At 39.9% G+C, this 22,314-nt stretch overlaps 1 protein-coding gene across 1 annotated transcript in view; it reads right to left on the bottom strand.

Moving 5' to 3' along the window:
• The window catches only part of cita (citron rho-interacting serine/threonine kinase a), a gene marked incomplete at both ends in the record, with an annotated part of 63,503 nt that overhangs the window by 41,088 nt on the left and 101 nt on the right, over positions 1-22,314 (bottom strand). The window contains 9 exons of the mRNA XM_083888374.1: positions 8,531-8,720; positions 9,936-10,089; positions 11,341-11,547; positions 11,624-11,717; positions 12,350-12,492; positions 16,050-16,151; positions 17,772-17,947; positions 19,033-19,174; positions 22,302-22,314. The exon at positions 22,302-22,314 is cut by the window's right edge and continues 101 nt beyond it. Coding sequence (XP_083744500.1) covers positions 8,531-8,720; positions 9,936-10,089; positions 11,341-11,547; positions 11,624-11,717; positions 12,350-12,492; positions 16,050-16,151; positions 17,772-17,947; positions 19,033-19,174; positions 22,302-22,314 — 1,221 coding nt within the window. The remainder of the gene's footprint in view (positions 1-8,530; positions 8,721-9,935; positions 10,090-11,340; positions 11,548-11,623; positions 11,718-12,349; positions 12,493-16,049; positions 16,152-17,771; positions 17,948-19,032; positions 19,175-22,301) is intronic.

Raw genomic sequence — 22,314 nt, 5'->3', positions numbered from 1 at the left:
ATCCTGCAACAGCTGCATGAAGGACAGAAGGGTCAAGTTAAGCACAGCGGAGACCTGTCAGAGCCGTTCCCGATCGACAACGGAGTCAAGCAAGGATGCGTCCTTGCTCCCACTCTCTTCGCCATCTTCTTCAGCATGATGCTGAGGGAGGCCAAGGAGGACCTCACTAAGGGGATCTACATCAGGTTCAGAACGGACGGTAGCGTCTTCAACCATAGGAGACCCCTAGCCCGCACAAAGACACTGGAAGAGCTGAAACTGGATTTGCTGTTTGCCGATGACTGTGCACTTTTGGCTCACACAGAGGAAGCCCTACAGACAGTTGTCAAACACTTTGCAGAAGCATGTAAGGCCTTCGGCCTCACCATCAGCCTCAAGAAAACGGAGGTGATGTACCAGAAGCCACCACGTGGAACCTACACCCCTCCACAGGTCAGCATTGATGGGCAGTCTCGGAACTCAGTTGAGCACTTAACTTACCTGGGGAGCATCATCTCCAACGATGCTACAGTGACCAAGGATGTGGACAGCTGGCTTGGCAAAGCCTGCAGCTCGTTCGGGAGGCTACAGAAGCGGGTCTGGAAGAACCACTCACTACATCTCTCAACAAACATCCAGGTGTATAGAGCAGTAGTCATCACCACTCTTCTTTACGGTGCTGAGGCCTGGGTCCTGTACCGGAAGCAGGTGCGACTCCTGGAGCGCTTTCACCAACGACGCCCACGGTGCATCATGGGCATCAAGTGGCAGGACTATGTGACAAACATTGAAGTCTTGGAGAGAGCAAACTTTCCCAGCATGGAGGCATTGCTGCTGTCAAAGCAGCTCTGATGGGCTGGCCACTTGGCACGGATGGAGGACTCCAGAATGCCCAAAGCTGTCTTCTACAGTGAGCTGTGCCAGGGCAAGCGGGACAGGGGAGCCCCAAGGAAACGTTACAAAGACCAATTCAAACGACAACTCAGCTCAGCTGGCATTCCAGTAAAAGAATGGGAGAACATTGCGAATGACAGAAACACCTGGTAGAGCAGCAACCAAAAAAGGTGCGGAAAGATTTGAAACAGCTCGAAGAGAGACCGCTGCAGAGAAGAGAAGCCACAGGAAATCTGCTGCTACCCAGTCATCACCTATACAGGGCTTTACATGCCCGGCCTGCAGCAGAGTGTGCAGATCAAGGATTGGGCTATACAGCCACAGGAGAGCATGCAGAGGAGGACAACCTTCCCAGTGATCTTCGGAAGCAAAGTAACAGCCATCATCATCAGCATAGAATGTTGAAAAATATATTATAGTGATATGCATTTTAATCATTGCATAATTATGATGACAATACTACTACTGCTAATACAACTGGATCTGGATCCTGCAGCCCAGGATTCACCTGCAAGATGAGGGCAGACCGAGGCAGGGAGTGCACCACAGGAGCTCCTCCAGATGTCTAGGTCTATAGCAACATAACAGTGATGGTTCAGGTTTCCCTGAACCAGCTCCAGCTATAAACTTCATCAGGCTCCTTTCCTGTGGAACTACTAAATGCTGGAAAGTCTCTTTGCACAAAAAGCGAAACTTAGCTGCATACAGTGCAGATTATGAACCCTTACGACATCCACTCAGATCCCATGCACTTTGACGTGACTGAACTCGATCCTCGTCATAAAGATCATTACTTGGATGTGGGGATAAAGCAGCACGTCTGTTGTACTTTCTAATAATATTCCCCAAAGGAAGCATGCATAGGGTAAACAGTGTAGTAGACCCAAGCCGTGAGCCATGTGGAACTCCATAATTAACTTTTGTGTGTAATGAGGTATTAGTGTTAGAGTTGCATGGTACACTGCGGTGCCAAGTCGTAACAGTTCCTACGATACTAGAAATTCTACATGAAGGTAATACCGTACTCTCCTCCACTCCCTTGTAAACAAACACACATGCAACTACTGCAACTGAACCACACAGCTGCTGAATGATTGGCTGTTTGCCTGTTACTGGTGATGTCCGGGGATATGATAGGCTGTTTCCGCACGCTGGGTCAGCCGGTCTGTTAGCTGATTGGCTGTTCGTGTGTTTCTGCCGGCAAGAACAAAAAATAAATAAAGAACGACCTCCGTGAAAACAGCTCCGCTTTGATAGAAATTTGCTTCAAAACAAACAAAAAGCTAATGTTCTGTCCAGACGCGTGCACAGTTTACAGTCACAAACACGAGACAACACGCTCACCATGGCAGAAGCACCGGGCCCGAGCGGCGAGTCTGCCGTGGCGCCGTCGTCGTCAGTGGCACCGCTAACTTTGCTCAAAAAAACCAACTCCAAAAGTCACATTTGGAACTATTTTGGCTTTAAACAAGGCACAGACGGTAAAGCAATAGATGATGTCCGTCCACTGTGCAGGCGCTGCCACCAAGTTATAGGAGCCAAAGGAGGGAACACCTCCAGCCTCATAAAACACCTGCAGTGTCGTCACACAGAATTATATGTGGAATGCCAGGCTCGTAAGCCCTGTTTATTTTCTCATTGGCTAATATTAGGCTATATGCTCCGTGTACTGGCCGAGGAATGAAGGGTTAACCCTGGATTTCCACTGGATGCGTTACGGCCGCAGGACGTCAGCGGCGCGGTCGCCGTTGCAAATCGCTTCCATTCTAACCAATGACAGCATTCCCACTGGGCGCGCTGCGGCACGTCTCAGCGCTATCGATAGGTAGCAGTTCTATTTTTGCCGTTGCCGCTGCTGAACCTCGTAAATTTCAACAGAGCAGTTCGCACCAGACAGGAAAAGCGACACAGAATCACGATGGGCAGAGGACGAAGCAGAACGCGGCCGCGGAACGTCAGCGGCGCGGTTCTGCTTCGTCCTCTGCCCAGCATCAATCCCCACCGGGCTCGTTACGCCAGCGGCGCGGTGCCTTGGGAGCCAGCGGTATTCACGGAAGATCGCGCGATAATCCTGAACGGACGCGAGTTCGCGAGATCCCGCGATAGACTGTGTATAAAGGAAGAAGAAACAGAAACAACAACAACAACACAGCTTCTTTTCATTCTCCGACGTGGAAGAACTGTTGATCTGGTGTCATAAATTATTTTGTTTCTCCACATCAACAATCAGTCTCTCGTCGTACATTATGACTCTCAGAGACGCTCTGATTAATTGACTGTTGACCTGGCAGCACCGGTCACAACGTAATGTTGATGTGAAGTTGTGACAGGCTATATGATCTGCGTATTGTGTTTTATTTTGAAAGGGGGGCGGAAATGTTTTACTTTGAGTCTGTGTCGCACTTCCCGTCTGGTGCTGCTCTGTTGAAATTTACGAGGTTCAGCAGCGGCAACGGCAAAAATAGAACTGCTACCTATTGATAGCGCTGCAAGCCGCTTCTGGGACGCTGCTGAGACGCGTCCAGTGGAAATCCGGGGTTACTGCAGCAGTATTATGTTTATCATGCACCAAACAACATTATAAGTAATAAATAAGTATTTATAACTTTGCAGTTCATAGAAAAAAAAAAATTATAATAAAAAAAGGCCGCAGTATCACGATACTACCCGGAACCATGATACTTTGTCCGGTATCATACTGTGGTTACTCATTTTGGTATCGTGACAACTCTAGGTATGATCATGAACAAACTGGAATCTATCAGATAAGTATGATTCAAACCAGCAAAGGGCAGTACTTGAGACTGAAGAGTCTGCTCCGGTCTCTGTAACCCAGAGGTTTCAAACTCCTCCAATCAATTTCCATGCAGTTATTATATTGAGTAACTTCTAAATCTTTTTGAATAATAAATATGTTCTTATTGTGAAATATACATTGTTCCATGTCAGCAAGACACGTTTATTGTGAAATTCTGTGAAATATTGTCACAAATATTGCTATGGCGATATCATTAAAAAATATTGTGATGTAATTTTCAACTCGCCCACCCCGACTGAATGGTTGCTTTTCCCCCAAAAGTTGAGCTTGTTTCCACTTGACCAGCCCCTACTGACAAGAGTGGACGTTCAGTGGTCCCCAGGTTATATGCGACTGACGACCCCTGTTGTAATTGATTACATTAATTACAAACTTAATCAGCAACTGCTTTGATAGTTTCTTTTGAATAATCAACACATGCTCTCTGATTTTTCTGCTTCTTGTGTTTATATTCCCTGGTGTCTTCCTTCCACATAAAGAAGTCATTTAAACTGAATCATTTTGGTTTTCGGAAAAAACAAGGCATTTTAAAACACAATAATGTTGAGGAAACACTGATCAACATTATTCAGGATTTTATGCACCAAACAACTAATTGATTAATCAGGAAAATAATGGACAGATGAATTGATTATGAAAAATATTAGTTGCAGCCCTAAAATAGTGACCATGTTCTCAAAGTGTACACTTCAATAACCAACTAGGTCTTTAATTTTTACATAAATATTAACTAATAATTCTTGAAAGATTAAGTATAATCAAGAGCCACATTCAAACCTTAACGAAATACAAAACTTTATGAAATGTATTTAACCTTAATTTTACAAAGAAGTCACACTGAAATTTAAACACTTCTCACAATAAGTGAAACAATTTGTGAAATTGCATAAGCTACATTTCTCAAATCATATCAGCTAACCAGAACATGGTTGACAGACAGTGTCATATCATGACATAAACCCACAAGATTTAACAGCAAGCCTTGACAGTATAATAGCTGTGATTAAGATGGCTGAAATGAAGACAGACAACACCCACACATCAGAAATGAGCAACAATGAGAGCATCAAAATAGAGACGGTCTTTACTTTAGGAACAATAATATTGTGCACTTCAACATATTATGTTGAAGTGCATCTAGACAACAAGGCATTCAGCAAAGCCTTTTGGAAGGGAGAAAGAACATATAATATTATATTCACTCTGTTTTATTCAGAGTAAAACAGATTAAATGAAAAAAAAAAAACGGCAGTGTGGACCTGGGAATATAAGCTGTTTGCCTGACAAAATATTGGGATTGGGCTATAGAGAGCTTTGTAGCAAGCCCACTGCATCTATTTCTCTTGTGCGGGCAATGTCCCATGTTGTTTTCATTCTTTGGGAATAATTTAGAGCACAAAGTCAAACTTCCTCATCTTGCCCAAAAGAAAGGGCAATTCTGAATATAAGTCAAAATACATTAATGGGTCACAATGAATGATTTCACAAATACTGCAGAGGGATCTTTAATAAAGTTGACTCAGACTGAGTCACAGTGTTAAAAATAATCACAAAAGCAAGCGCTGCTCCCTTTGCCTCTCTGCAGAAACACCCCCTGGAACACACATACACACAGAGAGAAAATATATATTCGCCTTTTCTACGAATATACTATGTATACAGATAGCGTAGGCAGGGAGCGTGAGCGAGAGCATTCACAAAAACACACTTGGCTCTTGTCATTAAGAGACAGTAACAACCCAAACAGTTTTTTGTTTTTTTTTACATGTCTATGAAGACTAATCAATCAGGGCTTCAAGAGTCGATCACAGGAAACTGGTTTCAAGCCAGTCCAGTTGCTTGTAACTGACACAATTCCAAGTAAAACAGTTGCCAATTAAAAATTTCACAAAATTCTCTGGTGTCAAGATGAAAAGTCAAGTGTCTGCAATTGAAAATATGTCAATTTAAATCTAAAAAATAAATTTCATGTTCTCAAACTGCATCTTCTCACCATAACAAGTGTCTCCTCTACAAAAAGCATGGTTTAATTCAACTCTGAGCATGAAGGATTAATGATTTATTCTTCTACTTAATCAAACAATTTTTCCACTTCTTTCAATCTTTATAAACTACAATATACAGGAAACATCAACAATGTTTGAGGAGAGAAGGGTGTACTTATTTTTTACTGCTCTATAGAGCTGAACAATTACTCAATCAATTATTATATCGTTTACTAAATGCTCAACTATTTTCATAATCGATCGATCAGTTTTCATCTGTTTTCATTATAAGGACATTTCTGATTGTTTTAGCTTCTTAAATGTGAATATGTTCTCGTTTCTTTGCTCCACAAACCAAAGAAATCATTAAAAACTGAATCATTCGCTTTGTGGACAAAAGAAGACATTTGAGAACAATGATCACAATTTTTTAAAGAATTTCTGATATTTTATGGACCAAACCATTACTTTTCAATCAACAGATTAATCAATTATGGAAATAATCGCTAGTTGCAGCTCTATTCCTCTAAAATATCTGGCCACACTTTTTCTCACTTTGAAATATAGGAGTTGTCATGTCTGTGATGTGAAAGGGAAATAAATGAGCAGCCAGTGCAGACTGCAATACTGAAGACAATCAAAGAGAGACAGAGACCGAGGAAAAGTATGCAAATTAAAGGTTTAGCAGCCCTAATCAGGTACACAAAAGGAATAGACCATATGCAATAATCCAAGAATGCACAGTGCAAACAAACATACGAGATCAAGACACACACACAAGCAATTCTGCAAAGATAGGAAACACTGAGGCATTCTAATGGAACTGAAAAATATTCAAATATGCAAATCAATGATGTCTTGTATCAGTAAACAGTAAACATGCTAACATTAGCTGCTGAGATACCAAGTCAAGGCAAAACCGTCCTGATGAGGGTGCTAGATGAAAGGTCAGCTGATTATTATAATCATTAGAGATTGTCCTTGGGGGACAATAAATACAAATATCATAGCCATCTGGCAGTATTCATGACCGTCAATGAGTTCAGCAGTTATGAAAACATTCCACTCTAAACTAAAGTGTTAAATGATGATCGACAAACTATTGTCACGTTTGTCTATCCATCTCTATTACTACGTGAAAAAACATTATACCTCAGTGAGGCAGCGAGTAACAATTATTTTCATAATCAATTAATCTGTCGAATTATCTCAATGAGTCGAGTAATCTTTATAAATAAAATGTCAGAAAATGTTGAAAAATGTCTTCCGTTGTTTTCCTATCCTTGAAATGAGGATGTTGTCAAATGTCTGTTTTGTCACAAAGCAAAATTATTCAGTTTTAATGATTTCTTTGTTTGGAGCAAAGAAACCAGAACATATTCACGTTTAAGAAGCTGAAAGATAAAGAAAACTTGTTTTAACTATAAAAGAAACATTCAAACCGATCGATCGATTATAAAATCCATCGGTGATTCATTTAGTAATCGATTGATTGGTTAATGGTTGAAGCCCTCTACCTCAGAAACCGCTTGAATTACTCAAAAAGGCAGATTTTTCCTGGAAGTCTGTGCGCCGCCATGCAAAGATGATTTTCTGACAGGAAACCACAGTCGGATTTTCAAAACTGAAGGCAAGCTGTTAGAAGGATTTTGTTGTTGCGTTTTACTAATGAGGACTTAGACAGGCAAGTTCACAGAGAATGGAGAGAAAAAACGAAGCAGAAGTCAAGCAGGAACCCCCAAAACAAATTAGTAGCATTTCATTGCGCCTGACTCTGCATTCACTTCTCTGTCTTTCCTGGCATTGTAATGGAGAATATGTACACACATGCATGTGTGCATACACTCCAACATAAATTTGAAACATTCTATGAGCGCTGAGCTTTTCACAATCACATAAATGCAGCCTTATAGCATCTGATAAAAACCATGAACAGATGACGGACGGTGTAACAGCAAGGGACAGAGACATTAGAAGAGGCTAGAAAATGTGAGGAACAGATGAGATGGTTAAAGATGGGGGTGGGGACTGGGGAAAAAAACATCACAGTAGTAACCATAGAAATAGATTCTCTTTCCCCAATCTGAGCTCTCATCCTTTTCCCCCCCGTCTAATCTTCTCTCGCTTTTTTCTTCCATTTCTGTTGCTGCTGCTGTCATGATCTGCAGTCCGCTGTCATTAACCTGCTGAAGCACTGCCATGGGTCAATGAAATTAAACCCTTTTCTCTTGGATTATTATCAGGGGTTTATGAAGCCAAACACCATTAGGGATGATTATGGCCCCAAAAATATATACTATAATAGTCAGAAGCGTATAAAGCTGCACAGTATCAGGGAGTATGTCTACGTGTGAGGTTCCACCTCTCAGCAAACCTCATTGACACACTCAGCCGCATACCAATCAGTGCCTATGGCACAATACCGCCACTTAGCATTCTCCGGTCCACTCAGTTGATGTGTTTATGCGTGATGCCAAAGCAACAACAACAAGAAGAATCATTAGAGAGCATCAGAGAAGAGGGGGATCCCTCCTCACGCTCATTTCTTGTCTGACACAGCATATGGCCAAACCCTTTTCTAGCCCCAACAGGCAACGCTCTAATGACACGGACACAACACCACCTGCCCAAGGCTCCACAGTAGGTCACCTGAAACATGGCAATCAAGAATTTGTAGCCATAGTAATGAGCAGTAGCAAGGAATATGACAGGGTTTTTACGAACAAAGGTGTATTTAAGAGAGGGATATATGTAAGGGAGCTCTGCTTTGACTACAGGACAAAATAGGGGTCGGGTTTAAACAAGGAAGAAGAAGAAGAAGAAAGAGAAAGCTAATTAAACAGGTAGTACTTACTCAGTTTTGGCCAATGCTGTCAACGCTCCGCTAAAAAACCAGCCTAGAAAGGGCAGATCCTGGCCCTTGAAGCCCACTGGCAGAGCTCCTCGCTGGGCTGCTGAGGCTGGCCAGGGGGCTGCCTGCTCTGGCTCCTCAAAATTGGAGGTGTCATCTTCAGCGTGCAATGCAGGAACAAAAGGCGGGAGAACTGCAGGAGAAAAGGATAAGAGGAGGGAGTAAGAGAGGGGGGGGGCAAGGAAAAGAGGAAGCAGCGACAAACAAGGTAGTAAAAAAAAAAATGGTAAAAGATTTAAAAAAAAAAAAAAAAAAAAGACATACAAGGAGGAAGGGGAGAGAAAGAAAGGGAGGAGGAGAGGAGCACAGCAGTGTGAGCCTAGAGTGCGGTAAGTCGCACGTTTATGCACATGCTGCCTCTCGGTCCCTCCCTCCATCTCCCTCTCTCACACACACACATGCTCGCTCACTCTCTCCCTCACTGCAGCAGAGCTAGCTAATCAGCGAGAGCAAACGGTGAAGCATTAAGCGCTTTCTGTGGTCAATTCAAATTGAAATCAATAAACCGTGGCTGCATTCTCTGATTTATGTTGATATTTATTACTCTAAGGATATAAATCAGTCAATAGATAAAATTCAGAAACGGGTTTGTTAACAAGCGTGTGGTTTTTACAACAACAACAATAAGATTCATTCAAATTCAGCAATGATAGGGATATTACAAATGGAGAAATGTGATGCAGCGGACTGATTATGTTTCATAATTGCCGAATTATAACCAAAAAGGGTTTGTCCATTTGGAAATAAGGTATTCTGGGAAAAGCAAAAACACTCATCACCCCCGAGCAACATATGAGGTTTACAGAACCACAGTAAGCTGCAGTTCTTCACTACTAAAGTCCATGAATGTGAACGTGTTTTCCCATCAGCTGGTCAAGTGAAAAAAAGAAACTCATTCAAATCAGTGCAGTCTTAGATTTTAATGGCAATGACGTCGAACAAAAGCACACGTATTTCCGCTCCAGAGAGCATGTCTGGTGTCACTAGCGTAGAATTATTTGTGCTGCGTCTGTTGATAAGCAGATGAGTTGCAGTTCTTAACTCGGGCTGTGTTGCTGTGTCTGCCCCCTCTCCATTTCTCCTCCCCCGGTAAAGAGCTGGCCTACTGCCAACGGCGCATAGAATCTCATTATCTTACTACTGACAACGCGGCTGGCTACGCAAGCACCGTGTGGTGTCTGTTCCAACCACGCACATGTATGTATATACATTTTAAAACAAGGCTGGTGTTTGACAACAAGTTGTACGTCATTTGTCCGATCACGGTCGTATATCGGCATCATCAATTCCAGCCAATTTAAACAGTTTTTAAAAGACGGACTGCTTCAGGGGAAGGGAATTTCCTCACCGTGCCTTAAGTTGTTCCAGTCAACACTGGAGAAGAAAGTGTGACAGCGGAGGCCCTGGAAACCGAGTCGCTCTTTGGCTCCGCACAGCAAGCTCTGCACCAGGTCTACAAACTTCCTAGTAGCCCGCGGTTCCTCTGGAAATTTTAGAAAACGCTGTCGGCAAAGGACACGGAAAAGTATTCATGAAATGATAAATGTGATGAAGTATTATTTACATCAAGGAAAACGGTCTCATCTTCAGTGATTGTACTGGAAATTCTAAATAGGCAGTTTAGTCATTTACAAGTATTTTGAGATCAGAATCACCAAATTAGCAATTTCATTAATAATCAGTCAGCAATAGACAGCAAACAAGTAGTACAAATCATTCTTATATAAAAAAAAAAGAGAAGACAGACTGATTTAGTTTACATATCATTTTCATTTAAAGAGCCAGTGTGTACGGATTAGTGACATCTAATGACTCTAAAATTCAAATTCTTTAATTTGTTTATTCACTCAGCACATTTACTATATTGTCGTGTTTTCTGTCTGTAATTCTGTTCTGTACTGTTGTTGTTGATAGATCTCTCTTGAAAATGAGACACCATGCCTCAATGGGATGAAGGTTAAATAAATAAAGGCACTTGTCTAAAGTAAATATAAAAGGCTTGTTCTAAGGTTGTGAGGATTTAAATTTCAAAACAAATTTTTTTTTTAACCTTTAATTTACCAGGACAATCCCATTGAGATTTTAAATTTATTTTCCAAAGGCTTCTTGGCAAATAGACAGCAGCAACAAACACACACACACATCAATTCATTCAAACAAAGACAATAACATTAGAGAGCCTAACAACAGAAACCCAATAGCAGAGACAGGCCAATGTTTTAGATTCTAAATCATTCAGAATGAATATAAAACGATCCAGAGAAACCACATTTTTGAGTTGGAGGGAGGTTCTGTAGACTGTTCCAGTCTGAAGGAGCACAATACTGGAATGCCTTTTTTCCACATTCTGTTCACACACTGTGGACGGAGAGTGTGTAAAAGTGCTGGGTGTGCAAAAAGTAGTGTCCGTCAATTAAAGCTAACAAGTTTGTGTCAAAGTATACTTTACAAACATACTTTGTATAAGTAATACATTCAATTTCTGCTCGTAAACCTTCCTTAATCTTACACACTGGCACTTTAAAAAACCAATCGTAGGTGTTGTTCAATAAATAATAATAAAGCTAAGCAATTTTGTGCGATTTATTATCAAACTGTTACATTTTATCTGACGGAGGGGAAAAAATAATCAAGCCATCAATCAATCAATCATATTTAAGCCATTGGCTGACTTGGTTTCTTAAGATTGGCATTGCCATCAGGTTTGGTAAAGAACAACCCATGTGAAGCCTCTTCAGATCACGTCTTTGTACCTGAAAGTTGAGGATATTGTGAATGGTCTTTGTAGAAGTGCCATCAGAAAAAGGTGACCTGGCGTAGATCATCTCGTAAGCTATGACACCAAGAGACCACCAGTCACACTCCACTCCATAAGTGCTATGAGAATTGCCATTCATTGATGTCAGGACCTCAGGAGCAAGGACATCCTGGGTGCCAACAGGCAGCGTTGAAGCCGATACCTGGAAATGCAACAATAATGTCACCACTCAATAATACTGTACTTAATACACAGAGCAAACTCTGTAATCTACTTACTGTTTTGTTAGCATTGAGTCTGGCAGATGATCCAAAGTCTGCCAGCTTAATGTGACCGGTCCGATCGATAAGAACGTTCTCTGGTTTGACATCTCTGCAAGTGGACAGTTTAGGAAGTGAAGTAAGACGGTAAATAAAATGATGATTTGTTGATGATCCAAGAAAACTACCAAATTATAATCTCTGGTCCTACATCATAAAGGAACATGCGAACCCACCTAGACCAGTACAACTACTACTACTACTACTACTATACCAGTACTACTACTACTACTACTAATACTACACCAGTTGACATAGAGTGAAAGCAGGGGTACACCCTGGAAAAGGTTGTTGTGAGGCAACAGTGGCCACTGCTCTACCATGTGACCCCAAAATTACCAATATTGTCAAAATAAAGTGGCTTTTTCAGCCCCAGAGGTAGAACCAGCTAGGGGAAATCATATAAAAGCAATAACTACTGATATAAAAACATGTTTCAAATTACAACAATTATTAAATTAAGAATGCTTAATTTGAAATGCATGAGTAAAGGAAAATCAGGATGATTGCTTTTGGATTGTATAAACCTCCTCGACTTCAACAGTATATTTCAAATCCAGAGGATGAATTTGAGCCTGCTCGGTGAGACGGTACGTAAAGACCCTTTATCCCACAAAAGAAACACGAAAGACATTTACAAGAAGTTTCTTTTCATTCAGTGTCATAGTCACTTTTGTGTCTCACCTGTGGACGTAGCCCAGCAGGTGGACAGCATGAATGGCCTCCACCAGCTCAGCCAAATAGAACTGAGCCATGGATTCGTCGAACTGATCCTCATATCGGTTTAGCAGAGACATCAGGTCACCACCTGGCAAGTACTCCATTGCCTGAAGACACATTTATAATGGGATATTTCACAGTGAGCAATGAATAGGTGATAGCATTAAAACTATGATCAGCAATTAGAAATTAGAGCAGAGAAACAAGTCATTTTCAAATCCCAGTTCAGGAACTTGCTCTACTTTGGAAACTGTTCTCCATTTCAATATTACATTTTTCATAATATTTTTTATATTAATTCTGTTCATTTTGCCCAGGACCCGCTTGTTAAAGACATTAATCTGATGGAGACATTTCTAATTAAAAGTAAAGGTTACAAATAAATAATGACATAAATGTTACAAATAATGAATGTCTTTCAGTTCTCATTCGTACATTATAACATAGTAGTATAGCACAGGTTTCCCCACACATTTTTACCAATTTATTTTCAAAACCTTTCCACAATAATATGTTACCCAGGTGAATATTGAACTAAACTTGACATTTTGTGTCACAGTTCAAATCACAATATTTAAAACACAATTGGATATGTGCCCCAAAATTGTTCAGCTCAATTCAATTGTTCAGAGTTTGAATGTACGTGTGTTTGATTATGATTAAAGTGATCAGATATATTGTTGAATGAAATGCCAATAAAGAGACAAACAAACAATAAAAACAGAGCAACAAGTGCAGTATCCATGTGGCAAGTGGTTGTGACTTCACCAATAACAATTGCCACACAGTAGAGCTGAAACAATTACTTGATTAATCGATTAGTGAATTAATCGACAACTATTTTGATAATCGAAGATTTCTGATTGTTTCAGCTTCTTCTGTGCTCCAGAGTACAAATAATCATTATTTCCAGGTTTGAAAAACACTGATCAACATTTTTTAACAAAAAAAATGTTAAAAATAAACATTGACAGATTAATCAATTCTGAAAATATTCCTTAGTTGCAGCTCTACCACACAGAATTTCATAGCTTATCACCAGCAGTCACACTCTTATGCCATAATTTATCCTCTAATTTACATTTTGTGAAACTGATTGAGTAAATTAACTCCTCAAGAAAATGTTTACTGAAGTTGTAAAGCACAGTGTTCTTTTGGCAACCAGCTGAATCTGCTTTTTTTTTTAACTTTTTTACTCCCATGTTGGCCTCCATCAAACCGGAAGACTATATATCCTCTTTATACGTATATACCAACTATAGACCACACATGTTTGAGCTTTCATCAAAGCTCTATATAGCTAATGCTTAAAGGGTGGTTCTCTTCATTACAGATTCAGTTATGTAACATCAGGAACCACTGCAGATCTGTGATACTGCAGTATAAAGACAATCCCCCCACAGCTAAAAACACAACACTAATAACTGAAAAAACCCCTGTGATCTCAGGCTACAAGCAGACACGTTTTCAAGAAACATGCCATGACAAAACAACACATCTCATGTACAGATATGTATGCTTTTAACGTAGGAAACGCACATTAACAAAATAATCTTGGTCACGTTTGACTTCAGTTGTCTCTTTTCTGCCGTCTGCACCCCAAGATGAAAGCCAGTGGTCAGGCTGATTTAAGCTATATGGAGGCGGTCGTACAGCCATAACAGGCGAGAACCCCTGGTGCATGAATGGTCGGCGAGTCTGAATGAACAGGAGCATTCTCTAGCGTTACCTAGCAACAGGGAGACTGGAGCCTCTCCGACACACGGATAAAGATGGATGCTTTGTATTTTCCTCCATGCTCAGTTAGGGAGCAGGGTGAGACAGGGGTAGAGTGAGAAGAGGAGGAGGAGGTAGAAGAAGAAAGGAGATAGACATGCAGGTGTAAGGGCAGAAAGTATAAAAAGAGGGAGATAAACAGTACAGAGTATACAGTTTAGATAGAGGGGGAATGCTTGTTCTGACACCTTCTGCCAGTCAGGTCAACACAGATTCTTTGTGCGGTTATAAGCATCGCTTTCTGTGACGTTTAAAATGACGCTTGACTTCCTGGGTCAAGATTGAGTCACTAGACAGACGCCTACATGTTGGTGAATGAGTCTGATCACCTATTCAACTATACTTGAATGTATGAATTACCGATATAAAAAGATCCATGTTTATTTTCAGCTGGTTGGGAAAACACTTAGGTACAATATTTTGTTTTTTTGTCTGATAATGATGTCCTGATACATATATTTGAAATAATGAAGCTATATATGAAATGTGTTAACGTTAATGTTCATAATTTCCGAGAGAATCATGTCTTTGAAATGGCTAGCATTTTGTGCTAGCCATTTCAAAGACGTGTCCAACTGTGTAACAAATATTCTTCTCCCACAAATTAACAGCCCACAACATGACTCAGTGAAAATGCTGTTACTGATTTTTTTTTCATTTTTTCTATACAATTTTGCAGTCGGTGCATCATGAAGCATTTGATATATAGGATATTTCGATTGTATTGGACTTAAAGCGGAACTAGACGGGAAGTTCCTATTAACACTGTTTTTTTGGTGTGTATCTGCGTCATTACCTTGTTTATGAAGCCCTGAAGGTTCTAAACAAACAGTTCAGCCACTGCTGAGAACGCTGTGTTTTATTGTAATCTCAGGGCTCAACGAGATCACTGAAAATCCCGTAATAGTTACGTAAGCAGCGGTTCTCCTGAACAACCGATCGTCCTGCTCCGGGCACTAGTCCGGGCACATCCGGTTGCGTACATTGAACCGCAGAAGAAGAATAACGTCCGTTGTGGAGGTGTTTCACGAGCGACAGTGTCTTCTGACTCTGGGTCAAAGTCATAAAAGAGACTGTGGCGGGGAGTCGTGAAGAAGCTATTTTTAAACACTGTTAAAACAATGTTTTGATAATGAGGAGCAGTGCATCCACCGTTCCAGAGGGGGGCGATGCGCTTCTGAGAGGATGTGCTGGATAGTACTGGCCAATCACAACAGGCTGAAGAACACCGTCAGAAAAGACAGATTTCTATTGGCTCATTTACAGCAACTAGGAGGTTTTTGAGCATAAAAACAAGTTAATATATGTAAGTAGACCTCCATAACTAACATATATGTGCAACAGGACCACTCTATGTGACCTTTAACATTTTCATCTCTCTGATATCTGAGCTGGTGATTTTGACCAGTATGTGACCCATACCCATACAGATTATAACATTGGCTCATCTGGAATACAAGCCTACACACAGCACCTCAGACGTTACCATCAATGGATGCATCAGCTCCAAATCATGTCATTGATATTAACTAAATCCTCTCGCCTCATTACTGTAAGGTGAATGTTATTTTTCCCAATTTAGGCAGGCTAAGCGTGCCTGCCTAAAAGAATCCCTTCATCGACAAACTTGTTCCTCTCATCGCTTGCTTTATATCCTGTCCTGAAGCAGCTCATGTACTATTCTGACTGATCCCACTGTTTTATTAGTCGCATTATAGCAACCACATCTGTGTAAAAAATAAAAAGGATTAACATCTTCCAGTACAGCTTTATTGCACTAGCATTATACGAGACAAAAGCCATGTTGTGTGCATGCAGAAACACACACAACATTGACGTTTTAGGATCAGGCAACTTGGATACATGAGAACTTTTTTTGCATTCTCACCAGGTAGACATGTTCTTTATCCTGGAAGGCATAGAGAAGCTGTGGGATCCAGGGACTGTTGCTCAGAGCCAAGATATTTCTCTCTTCTTCATGAAAAACCTCCTGAGGAGAATGGAAAACAGAAAAGAAAGTCAAGCAGCAGGCATTAAATAAATACCAGAGTAGTTGTGAGGAGTGTGACAGACATATACAAACATCAATTTATACGCAATGAGAAGTTAACCCATTTAGGGCTTCAATTGTGCTTGAATAAAATATAAACTTTCTGTGTTTTATTCATTTAATTCATATTAAAACTCACACATAGTGCATGCATATTTTAAAGGGGGATGGAACAAAGCAGTCACAATTGACATTAGCAAATGATTTCTTGTCCACACATGTTCATTATATTGCTCACTTCAGATGACTTCCTGTTTCAAATTATGTAATGTTTTGACTGAGCTCAGTTCAGTTAGTCACATGGTGGAAAGCACGGCAGCACAATAATAATAGTACACCAATTTTATTTCGCAAATTGCACGACTCTAAATTGATCAAAGGTGTGAGAGTGGTTGTGTTGTTAGTCTCCAAGTGGCCCTGTGATGGACTGGTGACCTGTCCAGGGTGTACCCTGCCTTTCGCCCTACGTCAGATGGGATTGTCACCAGTGGCACCGTCCCCCCCCACATACATTCAACCATATAGCACCCCCCAGTGGGCCCTTTTCATACTGCAGCTTAGGGACACAAAATAGACGCTTATCCCAACAGAGATAACATCATGGATATAAATGCAACATACTACACATTTACAAAAGTAAGGCTTTGCACACACTTTCTCTTGTGAAAGCTGCAGTGTTTTGGTGATTTATATGTTGTTGTTGTTGTTGGTTCAGCCTCTATTTGGTCTTCAGAATCAGAAAGGATGTAACATTATTTGTATGCCACATCCGACATGTGAAAATGAGCTCCGTCAAGCAATACAAGACCTGACTGAGGGAGCATTTGTGTGTATACACAGGCAGTGCAGCGGCAGACGGGGACAATTAGCTTTTATCCCTTCAAACTGCTTAATAAACGGGCTTTTGAGCAGCGGAATTCATATCTGAATACTTTCATGTGCACTTCTTTGTGTTTTTGGTCACACACAAACACACACACACCTGTTTACAGTTGTCCCGCTTTACTACCACAATGTTGCTGTTGCTTCCATCTGTCTCGACATAAGTGAAATCACTTACAGTGTTTAGCGTGGGAATGTTGCAGAATGACAATGCTACTTAGAAATACAGTCACAGAGCCAATTATATTATGTGAACTCATTTGACAATAGTTTGATTCCAACAGACATTTGTTTCTATTTAAAAATTTTGCAATATAGTTTAAATTATTACTTTATCGTTTTTTATTCATGTTTACTTGGTGATACATGACAGTTTGTAGTGGCTAGCAACTCGTGGCATGCATTGCATATTCCATATTGGACTTTGAAACACATTTTTATTGTGTGTATTTTTAAAAGGATTTATATTTAACACTTTATCTATTTCACTATGCATGTTTTAGGACCTTCTAAAGTATGTAAAAGTTCTTTGAGCACTATTTAAAAGAACTATATAAATAAAATGTATTATTATTATTCAAGCTCAAAAGTTACATACTGTAAACAGGTGCACATTATGGCCAAATGATCACAACCTGTCACAATATTTTCTCAAAATAAAACAATGGTTAATCTTACATTTTCTTTAGAGCATAAAATTGTCTTGTCCATGACTTTCAGTGCACAAACGTCTCCAGTGGCTTTCTCTCGAACTACTCGGACTTCAGCAAAGCGCCCACGTCCCACCACCGCACAGAAGTCAAAGTCCTGAACCCCAGGCTGTAGGGCCCGCAGCTCTGAAACCACTTCAGAAACTGTTTTACAAACAAAAAAGACACAAGAAAAAGGTTTGAGAAAGTGTTAACGCATCCAAAATACAAGGCTATATTATGTTACACAAAGATATCTATACATATTAAAAAACATCTGGCAAATACTGAGGTTGATATTTCACGAGGGCCACACGGTGGGTATAGTGGTAACGCTCTTGCCTTTGCAGCAAGAAGAGCAAGGAACAAGGGCCTTTCTGCATGGAGTTTGCATGTTCTCCCCGTGTGTGTGTGGGTTTTCTCCAGGTTTCTCGGCCTTCCTCCCACAGTCCAAAAACATGCAATATGGGGATAAGGTAAATTGGAAAGTCTAAATTGACCAAATGTGTGAGAGTGAATGGTTGTTTGTCTCTATATGTGGCCATGTGATGGAGTGCCAACTGTCCAGTGTGTACCCCGCCTATCACCCTATGTCAGATGAGATTGGCACAGCACCCCTGCGAACCTCCTATGGAGGTAGAAAATGGATGGATAGATATTTCACTAGGGAAAGGGAGTGAGGATGAGAGAGAGCGACCAAGGGCCGTATCTATAAAGTGTCTTAGATTGCCATTTTACACTCAAGTCCTGAGAATTTGTGAAATTTAGTCCTACTCTCAAACTTAAGAATAAAAGCCATTATAGCTTTTTTATTCTTTTGTTCTTAAGTTTGAGAGTAGGACTAAATTTCACAAATTCTCAGGACTTAAGTGTAAAATGGCACTCTAAGACACTTGATAAATATGGCCCCAGATTGTTATGGGTGACGTCACACCGGTTGCCACTTGCTTAAATCTATTGATTTATTCCATCTTCCAGTTGTTTCTGGACCATAACCTAATACATCCTGAGAATATTTCATCAAAACCCGTCCTTTATATCTTATGCTGCTCAGAGACAAACACAGAAACATAATTTCAGTAATTAATTAATTAAAAAAATACACCAATAAAGGGAATGGAATTGAACTACAGGAATAATAATAATATAGAATAGGACTAAAACACAACAAATATGGTATAAATACAAATAAATGCAAGATTATTATAAAATATGAAAAAACAACAAACAAAAGTAAAATGGATACTCACACTTGTTGACAAAGTTTGCCACATAACTTATCCTCATGAGCTCTGGGGAAGTGCACTCCTGGTAGAGGAGCAGCAGAGCCTCCAGGAACTCTTCCCGACCCAAAGTGCATCCTCCCAGCTGCCCACGCAGGCTTGCTCGACCCTGCAGACCAGCACATAAAAAAACAGGAAGTCAGCTACTGAACAAGTACTACAGGCACAATTTGACCCGACTAAAACTGGATATGTATTATATATATTTGTCATACCCCCTTCACTCTTTCTTGGACAAAATTACATCACTTTTTCCATTCATGTGTATGAGATCGGTTATTAAAGGGCACTATGACATTGTTAATTGTGGATATCTGCAAATGAATTGCAACTAAATGCTGTCCTGTTGCGTGATTGTTATGTGCTTTTTGTGTGCTACCACCTGCATGCTCACACTAATACAGCAAATTATTGTGTATTGTTGTGCTGTCACATGTATCATATATTTGCTTTTGTTTTAGAGATTTTAAGATGTGCCATTTTAGCTTATAGCACTTATATTGACATGGAAAATTGTTATTATTAACTATTATTCCGTACTAGTTGACAACTTGAGTCTAGTAATTTAATTGGTTCTTATTTTCCTTTTCAGGGAGACCATTATAACACCAGGTCATGGACTACATACCAAAACTAGCCCTTTGTTTACCATGGTATATTAACAGAAACAATGATTTATATGCTTTTATTCATTCATCTCTACTTTTTCTATTATTACTATTATGCATTACAACTAGACTGTACATAATTCAGTTCAAGATATATTCATTTGTCTTGGAAATGTAACTCGTAAGAGGTTTCAACTGTTGCCATTTATCCTGAATTATGGAGAGTCATAATTCAGTTGCAGATAGCCACAAACGTGTAAATACATGTCACATTGAAGGAAAAAGCGACGTAATTTGTCCTCGTAATAATGTAATTGCGGTTATAAGAAATGTTTAAGATGAACTGATGAAAGGATTTCTCCAAAACATGTCCACACTAGCTATTAAATGTTGCACAGTCTAGACATACATTTTTGACATCAGGATACTGCGGTCAAGCCAGCCTTGGTTCGCGTTTGCCTGGTCAAATCAAGCGCAAGTTTTTTTGTAGTGCGAGAATCTACTAACGTTTACGGTAACCGTAATGAAACGGCAATGAAGTGATTCACATACTGTGAGTAGTTAAAGATTTATACTGCTGGACTGAGTAGCATCCAGCTGCAGCCCCGGAGAGCAACAGCCCGGAACAACACCGTTATGGAAGGTTTTTTCTTGTTTTTTGAACCCCCGAAACAGAGGATTCCGCCAGAAAACTCAACAAACTCAGAACGTACGAAGAGAAAACTAGAAACGAGTGAACTAAATACTCCCCAGACTACCTGCAAGCACAATAAGAAGTACTTTTACTGTGTACCTTTTAAGTAATCCTGTCAAAATCCCTAACAGAGGACAAGACTAAGTCGATTTCTCAGAAATTTGTCATGGAATAAAATCCTTATTTCCCATAAGTAGTCCGAAATTCATACACGACTGAACTAAGTACTTCCTAGACTATCTGCATTCATGATATCAAGCACTTTTACTGTGTACTTTTTGAGTTATCAGCTGTCAAAATCCCTAACAGAGGACAAGATTAAGGCTATTTCTCCAAACTTTGATATGGGATAAAAAGCTTATTTCACATAAGTAGTCCAAGATTCATACACTGCTGAACTAAGTACCTCCTAGATTACTTGCATGAATAATATGAATTACTTTTACTGTGTGATTTTTGAGTAATCCGCTGTCAAATTCCTTTACAGCGTGAAAGATTAAGTCGATTTCGCCCAACTTTAACATGGAATAAAAAGCTTATTTCCCGTAAGTAGTCCAAGATTCATACACAACTGAACTAAGTACTCCCTAGACTACCTGCATGAATAATATCAAGTACTTTTACTGTGTACTTTTTGAGTAATCTGCTGTCAAAATCCCTAACAAGACAAGATTAAGCCTTTTTCTCCAAACTTTGATATGGGATAAAAAGCTTATTTCGCCTAAGTAGTCCAAGATTCATACACTACTGAACTATGTACTTCCTAGATTACCTGCATGAATAATAGCAAGTACTTTTACTATGTACATTTTGAGTAATCCTCTGTCAAAATCTTTAACAGAGGACAAGATTAAGTCGATTTCGCCCAAATTTAACATGGAATAAAAAGCTTATTTTCCATAAGTAGTCCCAGATTCATACACTATTGAAGGTAGTACTTCCTAGACTACCTGCATGAATAACATCGAGTACCTTTCCTGTGTACTTTTTGAGTAATCCGCTGTCAAGACATTTTGAGGTTCTGATCGTCTGCTAGAGAGGTGACGACATGGGTTAATTGACATAAACGTGCTGATTTATCGTGTCAGACAACCAACCGGTATCACCGAGAGGAAAAAGCCAAGAAAAAAGCAAAACATTGACTAACACTATAACAAATAAAGCTGAGATTGGCACAGCGAGGATCAAGCGGTCGATAATGGATGGATGGAATAAGTAATAGTTGAGGGGATTATACGTAATATTGTCCTCTGTTAAGGAGTTTGACAGCGGATTACTCAAAAAAGTACACAGTAAAGGTACTTGATATTATTCATGCAGGTAGTCTAGGAAGTATTTAGTTCAGTAGTGTATAAATCCTGGACTTCTTATGGGAAATAAGCTTTTTATTCCATGTCAAATTTGGGAGAAATAGGCTTAATCTTGTCATCCGTTAGGGATTTTGACAGGATTACTCAAAAAGTAAATGCAGGTAGTCTATGAGGTACTTAGTTCAGTCGTGTATGAATTTTGGACTACATTTGGACTACTTATGGAAAATAAGCTTTTTATTCCATGTTAAATTTGGGCGAAATCGACTTAATCTTGTACGCTGTAAAGGATTTTGAAAGCTGATTACTCAAAAAGTACACAGTAAAAGTAATTCATATTATGGTTGCAGGTAGTCTGGGGAGAATTTAGTTCAATCGTTTGTTCTTCTTTGAGTTTTCTGGTGGAATCCTCCGTTTCGGGGTGTAAACAAAGTTTAAAAAAAAACAACAACAAATAAAACATAACGGTGTTGTTCCGGGTTGTTGCTCTCCGGGGCTGCAGCTGGATACCGTAATAAACGTTAGTAGATTCGCGGCCGATTAGACCAGGCAAACGCGAACCACGGCCGGCTTGACCGCGGTATCAGGGTGGGTGTTTATTGTGTTTATTATTCGACACTTTACCTGAAAAAGCTGG

The sequence above is a fragment of the Microchirus variegatus genome, assembly GCF_963457635.1.
Source record: "Microchirus variegatus genome assembly, chromosome: 4".
NCBI classification, from domain to species: domain Eukaryota; kingdom Metazoa; phylum Chordata; class Actinopteri; order Pleuronectiformes; family Soleidae; genus Microchirus; species Microchirus variegatus.
This window is presented reverse-complemented; position numbering and strand designations above follow the sequence as displayed.